Source organism: Haplochromis burtoni, unplaced genomic scaffold (assembly GCF_018398535.1).
Source record: "Haplochromis burtoni strain Fernald_Lab_line unplaced genomic scaffold, NCSU_Asbu1 Contig_109, whole genome shotgun sequence".
Lineage (NCBI taxonomy): Eukaryota > Metazoa > Chordata > Actinopteri > Cichliformes > Cichlidae > Haplochromis > Haplochromis burtoni.
The window spans coordinates 12,404-29,855 of NW_024582470.1; the positions used below are offsets into that span (position 1 = coordinate 12,404).

Consider the following 17,452-nt stretch of genomic DNA (forward strand, 5'->3'; position numbering starts at 1 on the left):
AAAGAGATGTATTTGTGGATCTGGAATGGGGGAGCTATGTAAAATCCATCCCACCCCCACCCAATCAGAAAAATTAAGCATACAGTGGGCTGGCAAAAAAACAAATCACCAGAGAAATAGTCGCCTTTATCGTTCATTTACAAAATATGCTATGTGAAAAAAGAGGTGTAAATAAAGACTGTTTTTTCAAATCAGCATATTTTTTAACACGTTCATTAAAATATCTGCCTAAAATATTCAGTTCTGTTGGTTATGGTTAATTCAGACATGAAAAACTCACTTTGTGTGTGTGTGTGTGTTCAGATAGAGTGAAGGGGAATGACAGAATAAAATAATAAAAATAACAAAACTGCTGTTTAAGAGCAACTAAAACAACAGCACACATTCTTCCCTTCCTTGATGATACCTAGGCAACTTTTTTTGGAGGTGAGCAAACGGGGCTCTCGGTGTGTCTACTGAGGCCTGGTTACTCGCTCAGTAAGTATTTCAATATTTTGGGGGGTAACAATTGAAAACAAATGTATAAATAATAGTAACATAATAATAGAAAAGAAAGAGAAGATATCACTGTTATCATTGTATTGATTACTGTGATAATAATAATAATTACAATGAACAGTAATAACAGTAAATAAATAAATAAACTGTGCAACAGACATCCCCTATCTCATCCTACAAAAATAATATACATAAATAAAATATTATTAGTATCCTTAGTCGCACAGTGTTGGTGATAGTATTGTGTCAATAAAACTTCAGCCCACGTTATTGCAGTTCACTTGAACAGCCGAGTGGCGGCCAGCGGAACCATCAGTGATAGAGGGGGGGAAGACAAAGGCCGCTGCACAAACCCGCAGTTGGGAAAACGTTTGTGACACGAATCGATAGAAAGATGCACATGGACCCATTATACCGGCGGGACTTAAAAACTATAGCTTAATGTGCACCGACTTCAGTGTAACAGGAAATATAATTTAACATTTGTTTGGGTACGTATTATTTATTTATTTATTTTTACTAAGAATAATTTTTAGCCGCGAGTTAAACGGTTGCCCGGCCTTAGGCTAAGCGTTTAGCATGCTACCTTCCAGGCTCAAGCTGTCTGATAGTTCAGTCAGGGCATGCAGACTGGTTAACAGACTGATTTTAACGTATTTTTTTAATTTCCCAAATAAAATCACTATATCCTTACAGCATTAACAGGGTAATGGTAACTAAGCATTTTATTACAGAAGTGTGTTTTAAGTGAGGTTTCTTTTTTTTTTGCTTGCTTATGTTAGTGTTAAATAGCTATCAAAGCTAGTTTTGCTGGGAAACTAATTGGTTCCTGCTTTGTGTCGTGTACTATTATTGATCTAAATACCTTTGGAGAAAAATGCGGAGAAAACATGTGGGCAATATGGTTAAAGCCTTTCCAATTAAAGTGTATACTTTATATACTGTACCCTGTGAATGTTCTAGAAAGATGAATGAGACGCTCATAATAAATGAATTTAACTAATTTGGAAACTAATAGATTGACTTTAGGGGTAAACACAAGCATGCTGCAGTCATGCCGGGACCATCCTAGAAAAGTAGAGTCCTTTATTGTAGTTAGAACCTTGTGAGGGTTCTTTTATAAATTTCAGAGAAGATCAATCTCTATACACTGTTGTTTTGGTCAATTAAATGTGACTTGTATATTTAAAAATGTATCCAAACCATCTGTAAGAACTTACAGGAAATAAGGGCAGCTTTCTTATCTGTTTGAAAGATAAGTTCTGAATCAATTTAAATTCCGCTCAGTGATCATCACCTGTGCTCAAGAGTCTATTGTTCTGCCTTCAGGCTGGCTGTAGATTGACAAAGATTAAGCATAAACATTACGCCAGTGAAAAGATTAAAGAGTCATCTTTGAGCATTTGCAAGATTTTTCTTTTTTGGGGGTGTTTTAATGTATTTATTGTGTACATTTATTCCTTTAGTAGGGATGCTGCAGTATCGTGCCTGAACATCGTTATCTGCTAATATCATCCTTGTTGACTGCCGTCTTCCTACTGGTAAATACAGATGGCAATAGTTGATGTTTTTCTTTTGTCAAATCATTTCGTTTCAGCTAAATGTTTAAATATGGTTGAAATAATGTTATGCATTACCATCACTGTTTCAAGCCTATGAGATATAAAGTGATCTTTTTTTTTTCTTTTTTTTGCAACACAACCAAATTTCTTAAAAGGAACAAAACCACTTTCAAAGCAACTTGTACCTTGATAACTTCATAACATACCTGTTTTCTTTTTCTTCCTTAGTGTGCTCGGAGGTGAGAGAGTTTGTGGTGACATGGTTATATATTGTGGATGGCACCGGACAGCCATGGACCCGAATAGCAGCTGTTTGCCAATAACTGGTGAAGACACTGGTTTGGAGGCTTTGGCCTCACCACTGGCGGGGTATTTGGGAAAAGTCAGTAGAGCTCTTGTTCTCCTCTCATTGTCACTTGCGCAAAGCTGAATTGTATTTGAAACTGGACTGTGACTGGACAGTACCAAAGCAAATTCAAAAAACAAACAAAAACGGAAATCTTTGGTTGTAAAAGGCGAAAGTTGGTACGTTACTTGTCTTGACAGGCTTGCAATTGTCAAATCTGTCATACTGTAACATGGGAAACTGTGTACTACTTATGATTTTATTACAAATATGCATCTGCTTTCAAGTACTTGACTCCCCTGTCCTGCCTCACTTGAACTGCTCCTCACTACAAGCATTTAAAACATAAATCTTGATCGGTCTTGTAAGGTAAATCAAGTAAAGTATTTCAAGTTTCGATTCATGTGTACATAATGTGTAAATATATAAAAGTAAGGCTGCTGACAGATAAAAGAAATGGTTGATTAAAAAAAAAAGTAATCAGTTGAAAATATATGCAGTCTAAAATCTAAAATGTTAATGAATCTCATCAGTTAGATCTTTTTCTAGATTTGTGTTTTCTTTTAAGCTGTTGTCTTCAGTTCACCTGTGAACTTGGTAAACTTGGTAGACGTCTGGGGCTTTAACATACACCATGTTGTTCCCCAGGTGCAGGGAAGAGCTGCTTCACTGGACTATTGCCCTTGGTGTACATCGAAGGGGCTGAGCTATGCTCTACGCTCGTACCGAATCAGCCTCCAGGATTCGATCACTGTCTGCACAAACCCACAGGTAAGTCCAACCACTCAAGTCACAGTTTCATATATTTTTTTTGCCGTCATCTTCGGTAACCTCTTTGTATCCATTCTCTCACAGTGCCTCTTCCCACTGGTCAGCCGCTCCTTGGAGGATGTTTTGGCTAGCTTGGATGCCGTGGAGCCAGTTGTTGGGAACAAAAGAAAAAATGCCTCCACACAGGAAAAGGAAGAGTTGATTAAACCTTCATTCAAACATCTTCGATCAAGTGAACTTGGCGGTCTCGAGCCACAAGGTGTAACTGCCACACCTGTTAGCTCAGCAGAGGATGGTGCTGTAAATGCTGTCAGAAATGACCAATATGCAGAACCCACGACAGATGAGGAAAAGCTGAATGGATACCACAGGGATTATCGAGTTGCAGAAGTGACAAATAGGGAATCTGTGAAAGAAAATGATCCAGACTGTGCTGCTTATGCAGAAGGTCTTGCCCCCTCTATACTCTCAGCTGAAAGCTCCCTGCAACTTTCTTTGACTACTGATGAAAATGAGGCTGTGCTCAGTTCACATTGCAGTGCCCATGGTATATCAGGGATTGAGTTAAACCACGAGAGGAGTCTTCCTGGAATCCAAAACGGCTTTGAACAGGACATTCATTTAAATGAAATCGATATTTCACAGAGTCCTCAAAGTGAGCTGACAATGTGTACAGAAATATCACGGACTGAAATCTGTAAGAATACAGAGAATACATTAAAGGAGTCAGAAGATCTTGTACCTATTCCAGATCAGCTTCTCTGGAGGAACAGTGACAACCTGTGTTGGCTGGACTCGCTGCTTGCTGCTCTGTTCAACTGTAAGAGTTTGCAAAGGTGTAAACCTAAAGACGAACCTCAGCAGTCATCTCTGTGGCAGCTCCTAAAAGGATATGAAGACATATGTGCGGCCATTCAAGTCCACCAACAGACTGGCAGTGGTAAGTTGAAGTGAATTTCAATCTATGCACGAGTGTAATGTCTAACTTTTATTCGTTAATGTCTGTTTTAGAATAGAATAGAATAATCCTTTAATTGTCCCACAAGGGGAAATTTGGTTGTAACAGCAGCCAAAAAGACACATATATACAAACAAACAGTACGCAGGACACAGAACAGAAACATACACAGATGTTTTCATCTGTTGATTGTTACAGTGAACAGCAGGCTAATAAGATGCATTAGTAGTTATAGCTGTTGTCTAAGGAAAACAAAGTTCTTAACAGAAAGTGGCTGTGACTTTAGCCCCATAGACCTCCATGAATAGACTTGTGGAAACCCAGCATTTGTTGTAAAAAAGAATCAAAGTGTTGTGGGTTGTTTTTGTTGTTGTTTTTTGTTTTGTTTGTTTGTTTTTGGGGGGTTTTTGGACTTTGGGTTTATGAACATAAATTAGCATCTTGTTGAATTGTTTTAGTCCCGTGTCTTCAAACCACAGAGGTTGGTGGAAATTACTGTATTCAGTTATGGAAGGGGTTAATAACTACTTAATGAACACATTAATAGAAGTAAAAGATCAATAAATCTAATCATCGCTTTTACCAATAAACTCACTGGACACCTTATTAACTACCTCGCTAGCATAAATTCCCCACACCATTGCCCCATCATCAGTCTGAACTGTTGACACACCACAGATTGTAGATCTGTGCTGCCATGTTTTTTACACCAAATTCTGACCCTTCAGTCTGAATTTTACTGAAGATATTAAAACTCATCAGTTTATCCAATCATCTGTTACTCAATTTTGTTAAGCTCGTGTGAATTGTAGGACCCGTTTGTTTTGCTGAGCTGACAGGAGCATGAGCCAGTGAAGTCTTAGGCATCAAGGTTCAAACTGCTCTTCATTCAGAGTTGTTTTTCTTCATACCTTGTTTCTGCTGTTATTTGGGTTACTGTTGCCTCCCTGTCAGCTCGAAGCAGTCTGGCAATTCTCCTCTGACCTCTGGCATCAACAAGACATTTTCTCCCAGACAACTGCTGCTCGCTGGATATTTTCTCTTTTTCAGGCCTTTCTCTGAAACCTTAGAAAGTAAATGAGCAGGTTTTGAAAAACAGACCAACCTGTCTGACGCTGACAGTCATGCCAGTTGAATGTCACTTAAGTCTGCTTTCTTCCTCATTCTGATGCTTACTTTGAACTTCAGCAGATGCTCAGTTCGTACCAGCATCTGCACCACCTGATATCATGGTCTTAAATGCAGTGACTTTTTGCCATGTGATTGGCTGATTGGATATGTCCTTTAACGAGCAGTTAATTGTCCAGTGAGTGTATATGTTATGCAGATTTTTTTTTTCTGCTTAAATATAAATGGAAATACAATTTGACAAAAAAAAATTGAAGTGGGTCATCTGTAGCAGTGGTGTCCTTATGAATATACTGTGAGAGTAATAAAGAGAGTGCAGCTCAGACTTGAGTTATTGCAGGGTATGTTTTTCTTTGCAAAACTAATGCACGGAGTGGTTAAAATAAATAAGATTCTTTTAAAAACACAAAACAAATGCATTGTTAAAGTCTGTCTGGATTTTCACTTTTTTATACCTATCACCACTTTTTGCTTTTTTTGCCTTGCTTTGTGTTTTATAGTCTGCCTCCAGTGTTTGCACTGCACTTTGTGGAGGGGCTCCCTAACAACGATGTCAGTACGTACACCTTCAACTTCAAGGGCAGAAACTACTCCGTCACCACTGTCATACAGTACAAGAGTCACCTGAAGCACTTTGTCACCTGGACTTGCAGCGCTGATGGTACGTATTTGTGTGTGAAATGTGAACAGACGACAGAATTATTTAATGTTGTGCAAATGAGAGAGTATCGAATGTTGAAACTGAGAAATATTTATTTATTTAAAAATATGCCAATTTCAAATGAATCAGAAGCATTTCAAAAGCGGTAGGACGGGGCATGTTTACCACTTGTTGCATCAGCTCTCCTTTTAACGACAGCACGTTGCTGTAGATCAAAAATAAAGTTGTTTTTCCATTCTCGCTTGATTTTAGATGTTCAGTAGATGCTGTGTACAGACTTGTAGTCTTCTAAGAGTGCTCAACATCATCTCTCTTTGTGTCTGAAACAGTTTCTGTGGGATAAATGGTTTCTTTATTGTTACGCAACCTTTTCAGCCTTTTGTTGCCCCTGTCCCAGCCCTTTGATGCATTTATTTTTATTTTATAAAATCATAAATAAGCATTTCAAAACTAAAGCAATTCTCACTTTAAACATTTGATGTGTCATCTTTGTAATGCATTTTTCCTTATACAAGTTGAATTTGATTAAGTAGATATTTTGAAGTTAGTGCAGTATTTTTACACGAATAAATGAGGTCAAATTAGGTTTTTTGGTTTTTATTAAACTGGAAGTTACATTTAAGTGCATTTCTTTGTGGTTGAAACACTTAATGGTTGAGTCTGATTTGACTCTGCCGTAGTTTGCCAACAGCACATTCTGCTGGACAGTTCATGCAAGAGAAGAACCCTATTTGCTGTCTATTTCACTGTCATTTAATAATTAGATTTATTGAATAATTTTATTTTATTTTGTATCTAGCTTACCGATTTTGCAAATGTAACGTTATTGTGATGTGTAGCTATTTCTTTCACAAGTTAGATAATTAACTAGTCTGCAGTATGCTTTGAATAGATTAGACATATGGCAGACTGTGTTGTGCAGAGTTGCTCTTGGAAGAGACCGTAATTCTGCATTATTTATTTTGTTTTATGTTATTCAGTTTTTCTTATTCATTGGTCACGTAAAACAAACCCTTGACATAGACAACCAAGTTGAACCTGCAGCATTTTGCTGTAACCATTTGTTGTGCTTTTTTTTTTTTTTTTTTAAATTTTAATGCTCGTGGCTTTAATATGATGATTTAAAATACCCTGACTGTAAGACCCACCAAAAGCTTCAGGTCCCTGCTAATGAGATGCATATCGTCTTCTGGGAGGTGGAAGACGACAAAGAGCTTCACATCTGTTCTTCCTCCTCCACATCTGCACTCTCTGACAATGAGAGAAACAACAGTTTAAATGAAGGTTCGGTAGCGGATGGGGTGTTGGTTCACAGTCCAGATCAGTCTCTTCTTATTCCTCATAACGACACCGACATCATCTGCGCTCTCACTGAAGACACCAGCAGCATCATGGACACAACAGTCATGGCAGGCTTTGATACTTCCATAGGTGCCACCACTTTGCTTGACACCTTTGAGGGCCTAACCCACAGTGAAATCATTACGCTCACACTGGTTGAAGTAAAACCCGATGTAGAAATGCAGTCTTTAAACAACAACCACAAAACTCTAGATCTGACCACCGCTGGTAAGAATGACATTCTTGACAGCTCTTCTGCTGCCAAAGGTAATAAACTGCATCACTGTCCCAGTGTTGACCTTCCCTCCACCTCAAGTGATCCCGACTCAGGGGACGGCTCGTCCAGCGATCCGACATTTGTGCCCAGTGCCAGGAGAGGACGAGGGAAAGGAATCAGCAGGGGGAAAACCGTCAGCAGAGCAAAAGGTAAAAAGGTAGCTTCATCAAAAGTAGCTTTGCATACTTCATCATCGACATCTTCAGAGCCCTGTGGAGTAAACCGTGAACAGCCTGTGGTCCCTGATACTGAGGATAAGAGTCCATCTACTGAAATTACACAACAGGGTTCCCTCATGTCTTCTACTGATAACCCACCCCTCTCTGCCAATGAGAGCGATCCCACATCAGCATCACTACTAGATCAGAATTCTCGCTGGTCCTTCCTGCTTAGCAAACATCCACTAAACCAAGTTCAGAAGTCCACTGCTAAGTTTGCCCCTGCATCAGACACACAATTAAAGCCCCCTCCTCCTCCTCCTCCTTTTCACTCTACCCCCAACTCTGTGAAGAGACCGCATCTTCCAATGGCGCTCTACCCAAAACCACAACTCCGGACAGAGGACAGCGAAGATCTGCCAGTGAAAGCTGCAGACATGTACGGGGCATTTCGTGCTAAGAGCTTAAACAACCAGAGACCCCTCCTATCACCTACTGTGCAGTCACAACCAGTCACTTCTAACCACCTAACCACCCCTACAGTGATGTCTAGTACGTCCCTGGTTACACCTGGAGCAAAGGCACTCCTTAAAGCCTCTCTAAAGAGACATGGCAGCCATTCCTCAGAGGTTCCTGTAGGCCTCGGCAGCACAGAAGCCCTCAGATACAAACTGCTTAAGCAACTCAAATCAAGGAAGAAGCAGCTTGCTAGAATCAATAAGATGTTGGATAAACATGAGGGACTACAGCTCCGACCGGACAGCACTGACTTGGACTCTCCCAGCACTGTCACCTCAAGCACCTACGATGGAGCCACCAGTGACGACTTCCTGTCGGACTTGCTTTCGCCGGCAACAACAGCCAGCAACCTTTCGCCAGACAGCACGGGCTTCTTCGAGATGTTCGCCAATGGGCCTGACGGAGCAGAGCGTGTGGTCGAAGCTGCTGGGAGACCATCAGAGCTGAATGGCGGAATGAACGGGCAACACGACGAAAACTTCCTTGACGAGTTCCTCTCTCAGGCTGCGAGTCATACCCCGACCGACATTGTCGAAGTATTTTTTAGTTCAGATTAAAGAAGGGAGAACTCCTCAATGTGTATTTATGTTTCTGTTAATGAAGGTTTGTAGGTGTGTCATGTTAAATAACAGATGAAATTTGGGGGGGGGTTGTTGCTTTTTTGCATTTTTGGCACTTTGAACTAAGGAACTGGCCATTTGAAGCCAATTAAATTTTGTTTCTGTTTGTGTTGATGTATTACTTAGTTATAACTGTCTTTTAGTGTAAATAATAAATTCTTTATATGATTCTTGTACTTGTCAAAATGTCAGTTATTATGAAAAGGAAGGGGCAGGACATAACCATAACCTCCAACTAGCTTCCTGTTTGAGAAATAAAATATTTATGTTCAGATTTTTCAACTTTAGTTACTTAAAACTTTAGTATTAAATGTAAAATGGGCTGGTTTCAGGTCATTCAAGTACCCAGTTATTGGTTGAGTACCATACTGCACACTTGTTGTTTTTAACAATAAACAATTTAATGATATACCATATTCGCAAGAGAATCTTAGGAAATGCTGGTTGGTAGCGGGTAAATTTACTACCAACCACAAATAATTTGCATTTGTTGGCTGCAGCTTTGTTTCAGAACTGTTTATTGGGTGCATGTTTTCCACAGCCAGCTTATAAGCTTTAAATAAGATACAGCATTAGCATTGGCAACCCTTTGGTTGTGTCATTTATTGGTGAGGAAATTTAAAATTAAGCACTTATTAAAGGAAAGCTGTCTGCGTGTGTGGTCCTGTCGTTTTGTAGGGTGAAGTTTTTATATAAAGCACCCTGCGTCTGCTTACGTGACGATATGTAAAAAAAAAAAAAAAAAAAAAATAAACTCGAGGAAAAAGGGCGTTCCCATACCGGGAGTCGAACCCGGGCCGCCTGGGTGAAAACCAGGAATCCTAACCGCTAGACCATATGGGATTTGCGGCAAGTATCATCATCATATGTATATGACAAATGGATAGCAAACGAATCAGGAGATGATAGGATGATAATGATACTTTTGTTCCTGGCGACATGACGTTCCTAAAATAACTTTAACGTTAGCGATTCGTTCCCCGAAAGCTGACACCGAACAGCATGTTTTAAGCTAGCTCCTTAGTCCAGCTCATCTTCACTGGTGTTTGTAAACCAAAGGCATTATAAACATGTTCGGTGTTACACTGTAGGTGTTAGGAAGAGGTGTGCAAAGATATTTTTAAATTAAGAACGACATTAGTCTCTGGATATCTTCGGGTTTGGGGTTTTGTAGGGCGGAGGACGTCTTTATTTGGATTTAGTCGATACGAGAATGCATCAAAGTCATTCAATATAAAGTTTTGAAAAGAGATTTAAAAAAATCAGCGAGGACGTTGCATTTCCTTTGAAAGGCGCACGCAGGTGCTATTTGACTGTAAGTGGGTCAAATCAGAATAAGAATAAGCCAGCTCTATTTTTACTCTACTTTTACTCTTGTAGGATAAAAAATGATTACATTGTTTCTGGGGGGTACCTTCTTTTTAAATGCATGTTGTGTTATACAGTATGCTGTAATTGACGTTTTTCTAGGAAACTAGAAAATAGGTCGGCAATTAATTGAAACATCTGCAAACATACTCGGAATTACTATATATAAGGCAAAAAAAAGAGTTTGTACAATTCCAACAAACTTTATTCTTCAACACATCCTGAACTCTTTTCGACAAACTTTCGTAAAGTAGCCTTCAGGAATAACTCAGAAGTCTTCCCGAAGGACATTCAAAGCTCTTGTGTGTTGTTATTGCCATGTCTTGACAGCCTCCCTTCCACTGAAACCATTTCTGATGAAACTTCATTGAAGACAATGGGTCGTGAATGGATCATGAAGGGCTAAATGCATCTCTCGGTGCTGTGTCAGGTGGATTTTTCTTCTTTTTTTGACAGTTTCACATACTGTTCACCCAGAAACGGCCCTAACCAATCTGGCGCCCTAGGCAAGATTTTAGGTGGCGCCCCCCTACATCAGCAGTGTAGTGTAATGTTGTAACAAATAATATTTCTATTAAATAAGCTTTACTTTGCATTTTAATTAACGTGGGATTATTTTTTGTATTTAGAAATAATAGTACCAACTTTTTTTTTTTCAACATTTGTGGCACTGGCGTGGCGCCCCCTGATGGACGGCGCCCTTAGCATTTGCCTATACGGCCTATGCCACGGGCCGGCCCTGTGTTCACCTGTTGTAAATTTGTCCTCTACTTGCACACTGTGCTGTAAAATGCTAAGTTTTCAGCTAACAGCTCCTTGGTCACCTTCTTGGTACAAAAATAAAATGTTATGTATGCCAAACTGTGTCATCTTTGACATGTTTCATACATTTAACTAAAGAAACTGGAACAAATGACAAAGTACCAAAATATACTATTTTAAAATAATACAAATAACAACAAATGTATATAGAAAATAGAAAGTCTGTCTCTTTTGAGGCAAAATATAAAGACACGAGGGTTAAATCAAACCTTTTGCACTGTGTTGTATATGTTGACACATTCTCCATGCATGGTCTTGATTATTTATTGCCAGAAATACTTTAAGTGTCTGTTCATAACACTACTCATGTATGTAATTACTGGGAGTAATGAGAGGTGACACATAGCGTAATAGTGATGCAAATAATTTTGCAAAACATCAAGCCAGGCCTTTACATGCAATCCGGTCTTACACAAGCACACAGAGGAAGTAGCAGCAACGTTGTTTGCAGCCCTCTGTATTAAACCAGAGCATCATTTACATAAAGGGGAAGCCACAAACAAGTGTGTATGTGGGATGGGACAACATGATGTCATGAAGGGAGAGATCAGGTTTATGATTTGCTACTGACTTTAAATACGCCTGTTTGGATGTGAAAGACAATCTTTGTCTCTTTCAGCCCAGCAAACACCTGCTCCTAAAGCTCACAGGATAATCATGGACTCCAACAAAGTGGTGGAAAACATCTACCTCCTGGTCATCGTCACTCTTGTCAGCGTGCTTCAGAATGGTGAGAAACTCTAACCCAGTGACTGGAAATGTACCGCTCACATCACAAATGCTTAATCTTGACTCTCTGTTTTTAAGCTTTTTTCGCACAGAAGGTGGAGAGGGAATGCAAGAACCATAATACCCGCACATCAGCTTTTGAGCGAGTGTCTTGTGCCAAGTGAGTGCTCTTTCTTCAACAATTAGTTCTCTATTGCAACATCAATACCAGCGAACTGAAACAATATCACATTTGTTTCCTAATAGGCTTTCCATTCGGCCTCATAATCCACCAAATGTTAACTCTATCCAGAGGCAGTCCTCATTTGCTTGAACCCTCCCCGGTTGGGGAAAGAGCTGGCTGGCGCTGACCTTATTTGAATACTTGATGGTGAAATAACAATGATGTGTTGAACTCCAGGCCTCGAGGGCCGATGCCCTGCAGGTTTTAGATGTTTCCTTGATCCAACACAGCTGATTTAAATGGATAAATTACCTCCTCAACATGTCCTGAAGTTCTTCAGAGGCCTGGTAATGAACTAATCATTTGATTCAGGTGTGTTGACCCAGGGTGAGATCTAAAACCTGCAGGACCTCGAGGCCTGGAGTTCGACACCCCTGATTTAAGGCCAACCTCTCATATATCTGTTCCATCTATACAGTTGCAATGACATGTCAAGAAGTTTGTTTGATTGATCTTCAACATGCTAATTCATTCCTTTACAAAGAAGCAGAAAAATAGTAAAGCAAATTGTTGTTTTTAATAAACTATGCTTCAACCTTTGTGAAGTACTTGGTAATTTGGAAACTATCATTTCAAAGTGTCTTCCACAACAATTACAACAAAAACCTCACAAAATGCTAGATTTTGGGACTCAGGCGTTCCAGTTCTTCTGCCTTTAACTAATCTGCCATTGCTTCATAGTTTCTTCACACTTGCCTTGAAATGTGCTAATAACAGCTTTTGTTTAAACTTCTTCTCTAGTCGCAACTGCATGGATGCTTACCCCACTTTCTTGGCAGTAATGTGGTGTGCTGGTCTGTGTCTCAGTCAAGGTAATCATTCATGAATGTAAAGGAGGCTGTAAACAGTGCACACCCACACAGGAAACAAAAGCAAACATTCAGAAAAGTGTTTGTTCTCTCCTTGTACAATACAACACAACACAATCCAATATGCCTGAAACGCTGCTGTTTTTCAAAGGTAGAAAGTCAGATGTGCACATGACTTTACTGACATTAACCTTCTGTGGATCATGCTGCTACAATTTAAGGATAAGCTTTAGGCCAAACCGATAAAATAAAATAAAGCACAAGCACAAGTGCTGACATAAAATGCAGTTCCTCTAGTGGCTACTTGAGGCTGGATCCAACAGCAAGTTAGTCTCCATATATTCCCATGTCAGCAGACTGGGAGCTTAAAATACCAACCTGTGGTTCAAGCCAGAGTTGTGGTCCAGAGTTTACATCAACTCATCATGGGAATGAATGTCATGCTAATTTGGAGCTTTTAATGATTTCTTTCAACTGTTCTTTTTTCTGTGTGTAGTGATTTGTTTGAATTTATTTTGGATTCTTTGTAATCCACACATGGTCAAAAGTTTAGATACAAGCTCCAATATATACCCCACTAAAATTTAGCTAAATGTCCCTTAGTAATTTGGACCTCAACCAGATGCTTTTGGTAGCCATCAAGAACCTTCTGGAATAACTCTGGTTGGATATTTGACAAGTCTTGTTGGAAGGATTGGTAGATTGCATTTAAATTGGCTGATTTCCTGGCACCATCCTGGCTTAGGGTATAGGGTTGAGGTCAGGGCTGTTAGCCTGTTCAATGTTAGCCATTTAGCAAACACACATCGAAATCGGTTTCGATGTGTGTTTGTTATCGTTGTCCTGTTCAAACACCTAACAGTTTTTCAACAACTGTGTTTCAACAAGTTTTAACCGTCTTGCTGCTGATTTAAGATGACAGTCAAGAATTTGGATGTAATCCTTCTTTTTCATTATTCCATCCACTTTGTGAAATATACCAGTACTGCTGGAGGCAAAACACCCTCAGAGCGTGATGCTACCACCACCATGTTGGACCTTTTGCCATTGCGAGCAAATAGCTTATTTTATATCTCGTCTGACCACGAAACTTTTCTCTTTACTTGTTGGCCTGTTTCTCTGTATTGCCTGACCTTACCTAAAATACCTTATCATTAGTGCTGTCAGCATTAATCTCGTTAAAATGACGTTAACGCCATAACCGCATTAACACGGGAAATCTCCGTTAGCAAGTTACTGCGGATCGCCCTGTGCAAGCGCTGCACAACGTCAACGCGTTAGCGCAATCGTTAACGCGTTAGCGCCATGCAGCCCCTCGCACGGGGCGATCCGCAACCTTCAATAGTATAGGATTGGATAACTGGATTTTTCCTCAAAAACAGTGCGTGCAGTGTGAGTTGGTCAGGGTGTTTTGTACTTATGAGCTCTCTCCAGTAAAATGCAAAATGGGCCTACGCTCTGTTTGGGTGCAGATGTCACAAGAATGAAGCACACTATTAGCTGAAATATTACTGTTTGTGCCACAGAGTCGAGATTGACTAAGTGGAAAAAGACCTAAACCATATAAGACCCACAGCGTATTATGAAACCAGATACAGAATCTTTTTCTGTCCTCTGTTTGAAGCTCCCGCTGCTTTCGCTGGGATCATATATCTCGTCGTCAGGCAGAAGTACTTTGTTGGATACTTGGGACAAACCTCTCAAAGGTAAATTCCTACAGACCCAGTAGCATGTATTCTATGTGTTTAGAAGCAGTATTGCATTAATTTTTTACATCTGTACAGCACCCCAGGTTACCTGTTTGGAAAACGGGTCATCACCTTCCTTTCCCTGATGTGTGTCATTGGCATTGCCAACTACCTGCTGGTGCGCTTCTACGGCAGCGACTATAAAGAATATGTGGAAACCATCACTAACGCTGCAACTGCTCTTCTGCTTATCCCTTAAATGAGTTTGTGTCATGTAACCTTTCCACATGAATAATTTAGCTCCTGGATCTCTGTTGCATTAAAAAACACTGTTTAATAGATTCATTGCATTGTTTTGGAAAAATAATAAAATAATTCTCACAAACAAATATTGATTTGACATTACAAAATCTGTAAACATTTTATTGTGCAGCAGCACAAATTTGATCACTATAAAACCCCTCAAACAGTACAACAATTAAAAATCATGTAAAAACAAATATTTGCACACACAAAACGACCTTTATGACATTCAGAAAGTCTTTTTCAGTCCTTGTCAGTAGTTTCCACCCACTGAACAGACAGAAATTCTGGACTCAGATCCTAAAATCTCCAGAGGAAAGCCGTCGGTCTGGCAGGATGATATTTCAACCATTCATCTATTTTACTGAAGATGCAAAAACAAGCTCCGGTTAAAGTGAACAGTTAAACTCAAGTTTGCATCGTTCTTCATCCTCAGCTGGCTCATGTCATTCTCAACTGTAATAAGAACAGATGCAAGAAAAGCAAAGTTAGACAAAAACCTAAAGAGACTCAAAAACAGCTCTCCATTTCTTCAGTCAGGTCAATCTGAAATGAAGGGAAAGGTAACATATAGTGATTCTGAATAAAAGAGGCTCGTGCAACAGAAGCACCACGAAGTCCTGCTCACATCCACTCTGTAGCTTTCTCCAGCAACAGAAGAGATGGTCCCATCCATGCCTCTCTCCAGCTGCCACTTGGTGAACGGCTCGTTGCCGTCGATGCACACCACATACTGCTTCTCCACTGAAATGCAGTTGGGAAAGTTCATGAGGAAAGAGTAAAAAAGGTCAGAAAAGGAGAGAGTTTGCGCAGAAACATGGTGTAAGAAGCAAGCTTTCACTGTAATGTGAACTCCACCCAAATCTGGAGGCCTGCATGAGTCAGCTGTGCCAGCGAGCAGCCCACAGCTGTAACATACAGAGTTGTTTTCACCACTGTCAGCTCTTTGTACTGTGTGTAATTACTGTTAGATGACAGCTTGTGTGTAGGGAAACACTTACAGCTCAGTTCTCTGGCTGCCTTTTTGTTGCTCACTGAGGATTGTTCTTCGCAGGCTGAAATCAGCAGATAGATCTCCTTGGACAGCAGACTCTTCCTCGTGCTGCTGTATTCCCACAAGTTGTGCATTTTCACTTTTCTGTGGCCAAAAGCAAAACAGAAAGAGTTTCATATTCATTGCTTGTGCATATGAACGCATAAATAAATGAATATACATTTGGGTGTGCATTTCTGTCTTTTCTCACCTTCCCAGCGAGTTGTGGAAAACGAACTTCTTCCCGCAGGACTGGAAGTCGTCGATGAGCACCAGGCTCTTCTCCTCGTTGCAGCGGACTCGGTAACCCGATCCGAGAGTCTCCACAGAGAAACCTGGCGGTGGATTTCTCACAAACTCCTCCACTTCTGTCACTCTCATCCTGCTGCCCGACTGCTTGTTTACCGGCATGCTGTCACGTTTTCTTCTCTCACCTCCTGCCGACGTTTATGTGGTCTAGTTGATGGACTTCTGAGCCTTTAGTAACGCCCACCGACCACCAAGTCTAAAGAGATGAACTGATATGATTTCCGCTCCCTTTGAGCCAAAATAAAAGCCTTTAGTTACCGCGCTGTGGAGGTGATCCATAGCTGCTTGATCAGGTGATTCAACCTTTTAACTCATCCTGTTCAAAGACGCCAGCGGCCGATTCCAGCTTCTCAGAAGGAAAGATTGAAGAAGAGGGAAGATTTTGCATAATTGCAGCTGAAATGTATCATAAAAACGCAGTGTCTGTACACGATTAATTAAATATGATTATACGTCTATCTGTGAACGTTTAGAGGGAATAACGTGGTTTGAACTGTTGGCGAAATAAAACACGGTGAAGACGTCGCGCTTGAAATTAATTTGATCCGTTTTTATTAGAATTGTTTTCTAATTGTGTTTTGTAAAATAGGTCAAGCAATTAATCATAGCCCATAGGCAAGGGGTGTTAAACATAGAGCACCGGGGCTAGAATTGAATCTGGCCCACTGAAGCTTTGGAAAATGTATTTCTGGGTTTTCACTATCTAAAGTGAAAATGCGTGTGTGTGGGTGCGTGTGATGTTTTCATAGTGGGCCCACAGTAACAAACAAAAAAAAAAACTCATATTTTTTTTATTTTTTATTACAGGACATTCTGATCAGTGTGCAATCTCTCCTGTATTTTACAGACCTATTACTTATACTTTATGAGAGTCATGTGGACAAATTTATTACATTTACTACAGCAGCGAAAAAGTGAAACTTGGTGTGTTGAAGTTGTACTTTTTAAATTATTAAAAGATATCTGGGGAATTCAGTGTGTAGTTAAACTTCGGTACACTGTCAGAAACGGGAGTTTCACTGTGGTCTGGCCGTCATATATAGGTTAACTGAGAAAATATGAGTCCATGTGCTGTTATTTTGAATTCACTTTTGTTTACTTTCCATTTAGTAGAGTAGAGCATGATGGATCAGCTTTTATCAAATGACCTACATACATATGCAGGAGTACGCTTGCACAAACAGAGACTCGGTGACAACGCAGAGCATTTTAAAACATTGGTGGTTAATGAATAACCTGCAACCTGTGTTTCTGCTTCATTCCATCACCCTGCCCCACTTATGGGAATTTCTTATCACGTTGCAGGCCCTGTGCTCAAGCTTTGTTTGC

General features: G+C 40.0%; 3 protein-coding genes and 1 non-coding gene across 4 annotated transcripts in view; 2 read left to right on the top strand and 2 right to left on the bottom strand.

Moving 5' to 3' along the window:
• The first annotated feature begins 806 nt into the window (after positions 1-806).
• The window catches only part of LOC102300007 (SUMO-specific isopeptidase USPL1), a 28,099-nt gene continuing 11,453 nt past the window's right edge, over positions 807-17,452 (top strand). The window contains 5 exon segments of the mRNA XM_042223322.1: positions 807-989; positions 1,965-2,039; positions 2,289-2,442; positions 3,055-3,177; positions 3,262-4,117. Of these exon segments, the coding sequence (XP_042079256.1) occupies positions 2,320-2,442; positions 3,055-3,177; positions 3,262-4,117 (1,102 nt within the window). The 5' untranslated portion in view covers positions 807-989; positions 1,965-2,039; positions 2,289-2,319.
• trnae-uuc lies at positions 9,611-9,682 on the bottom strand. The gene has a single exon. It is a non-coding gene; the product is annotated as a tRNA-Glu (tRNA).
• Positions 9,641-14,867, top strand: LOC102298114 (arachidonate 5-lipoxygenase-activating protein). The gene is made up of 6 exons (XM_042223319.1): positions 9,641-10,637; positions 11,649-11,759; positions 11,837-11,918; positions 12,723-12,793; positions 14,415-14,496; positions 14,575-14,867. Exons 1-6 carry the CDS (start codon positions 10,595-10,597, stop codon positions 14,735-14,737), a joined length of 552 nt encoding a protein of 183 aa, XP_042079253.1. The 5' UTR covers positions 9,641-10,594; the 3' UTR covers positions 14,738-14,867.
• LOC121814957 (mesenteric estrogen-dependent adipogenesis protein-like) lies at positions 14,898-16,310 on the bottom strand. The gene is made up of 4 exons (XM_042223320.1): positions 16,026-16,310; positions 15,783-15,919; positions 15,393-15,525; positions 14,898-15,237 (listed from the first exon to the last, which is right to left on the bottom strand). The coding sequence occupies exons 1-4, from the start codon at positions 16,223-16,225 to the stop codon at positions 15,234-15,236; spliced, it is 474 nt and encodes a 157-aa protein (XP_042079254.1). The 5' UTR covers positions 16,226-16,310; the 3' UTR covers positions 14,898-15,233.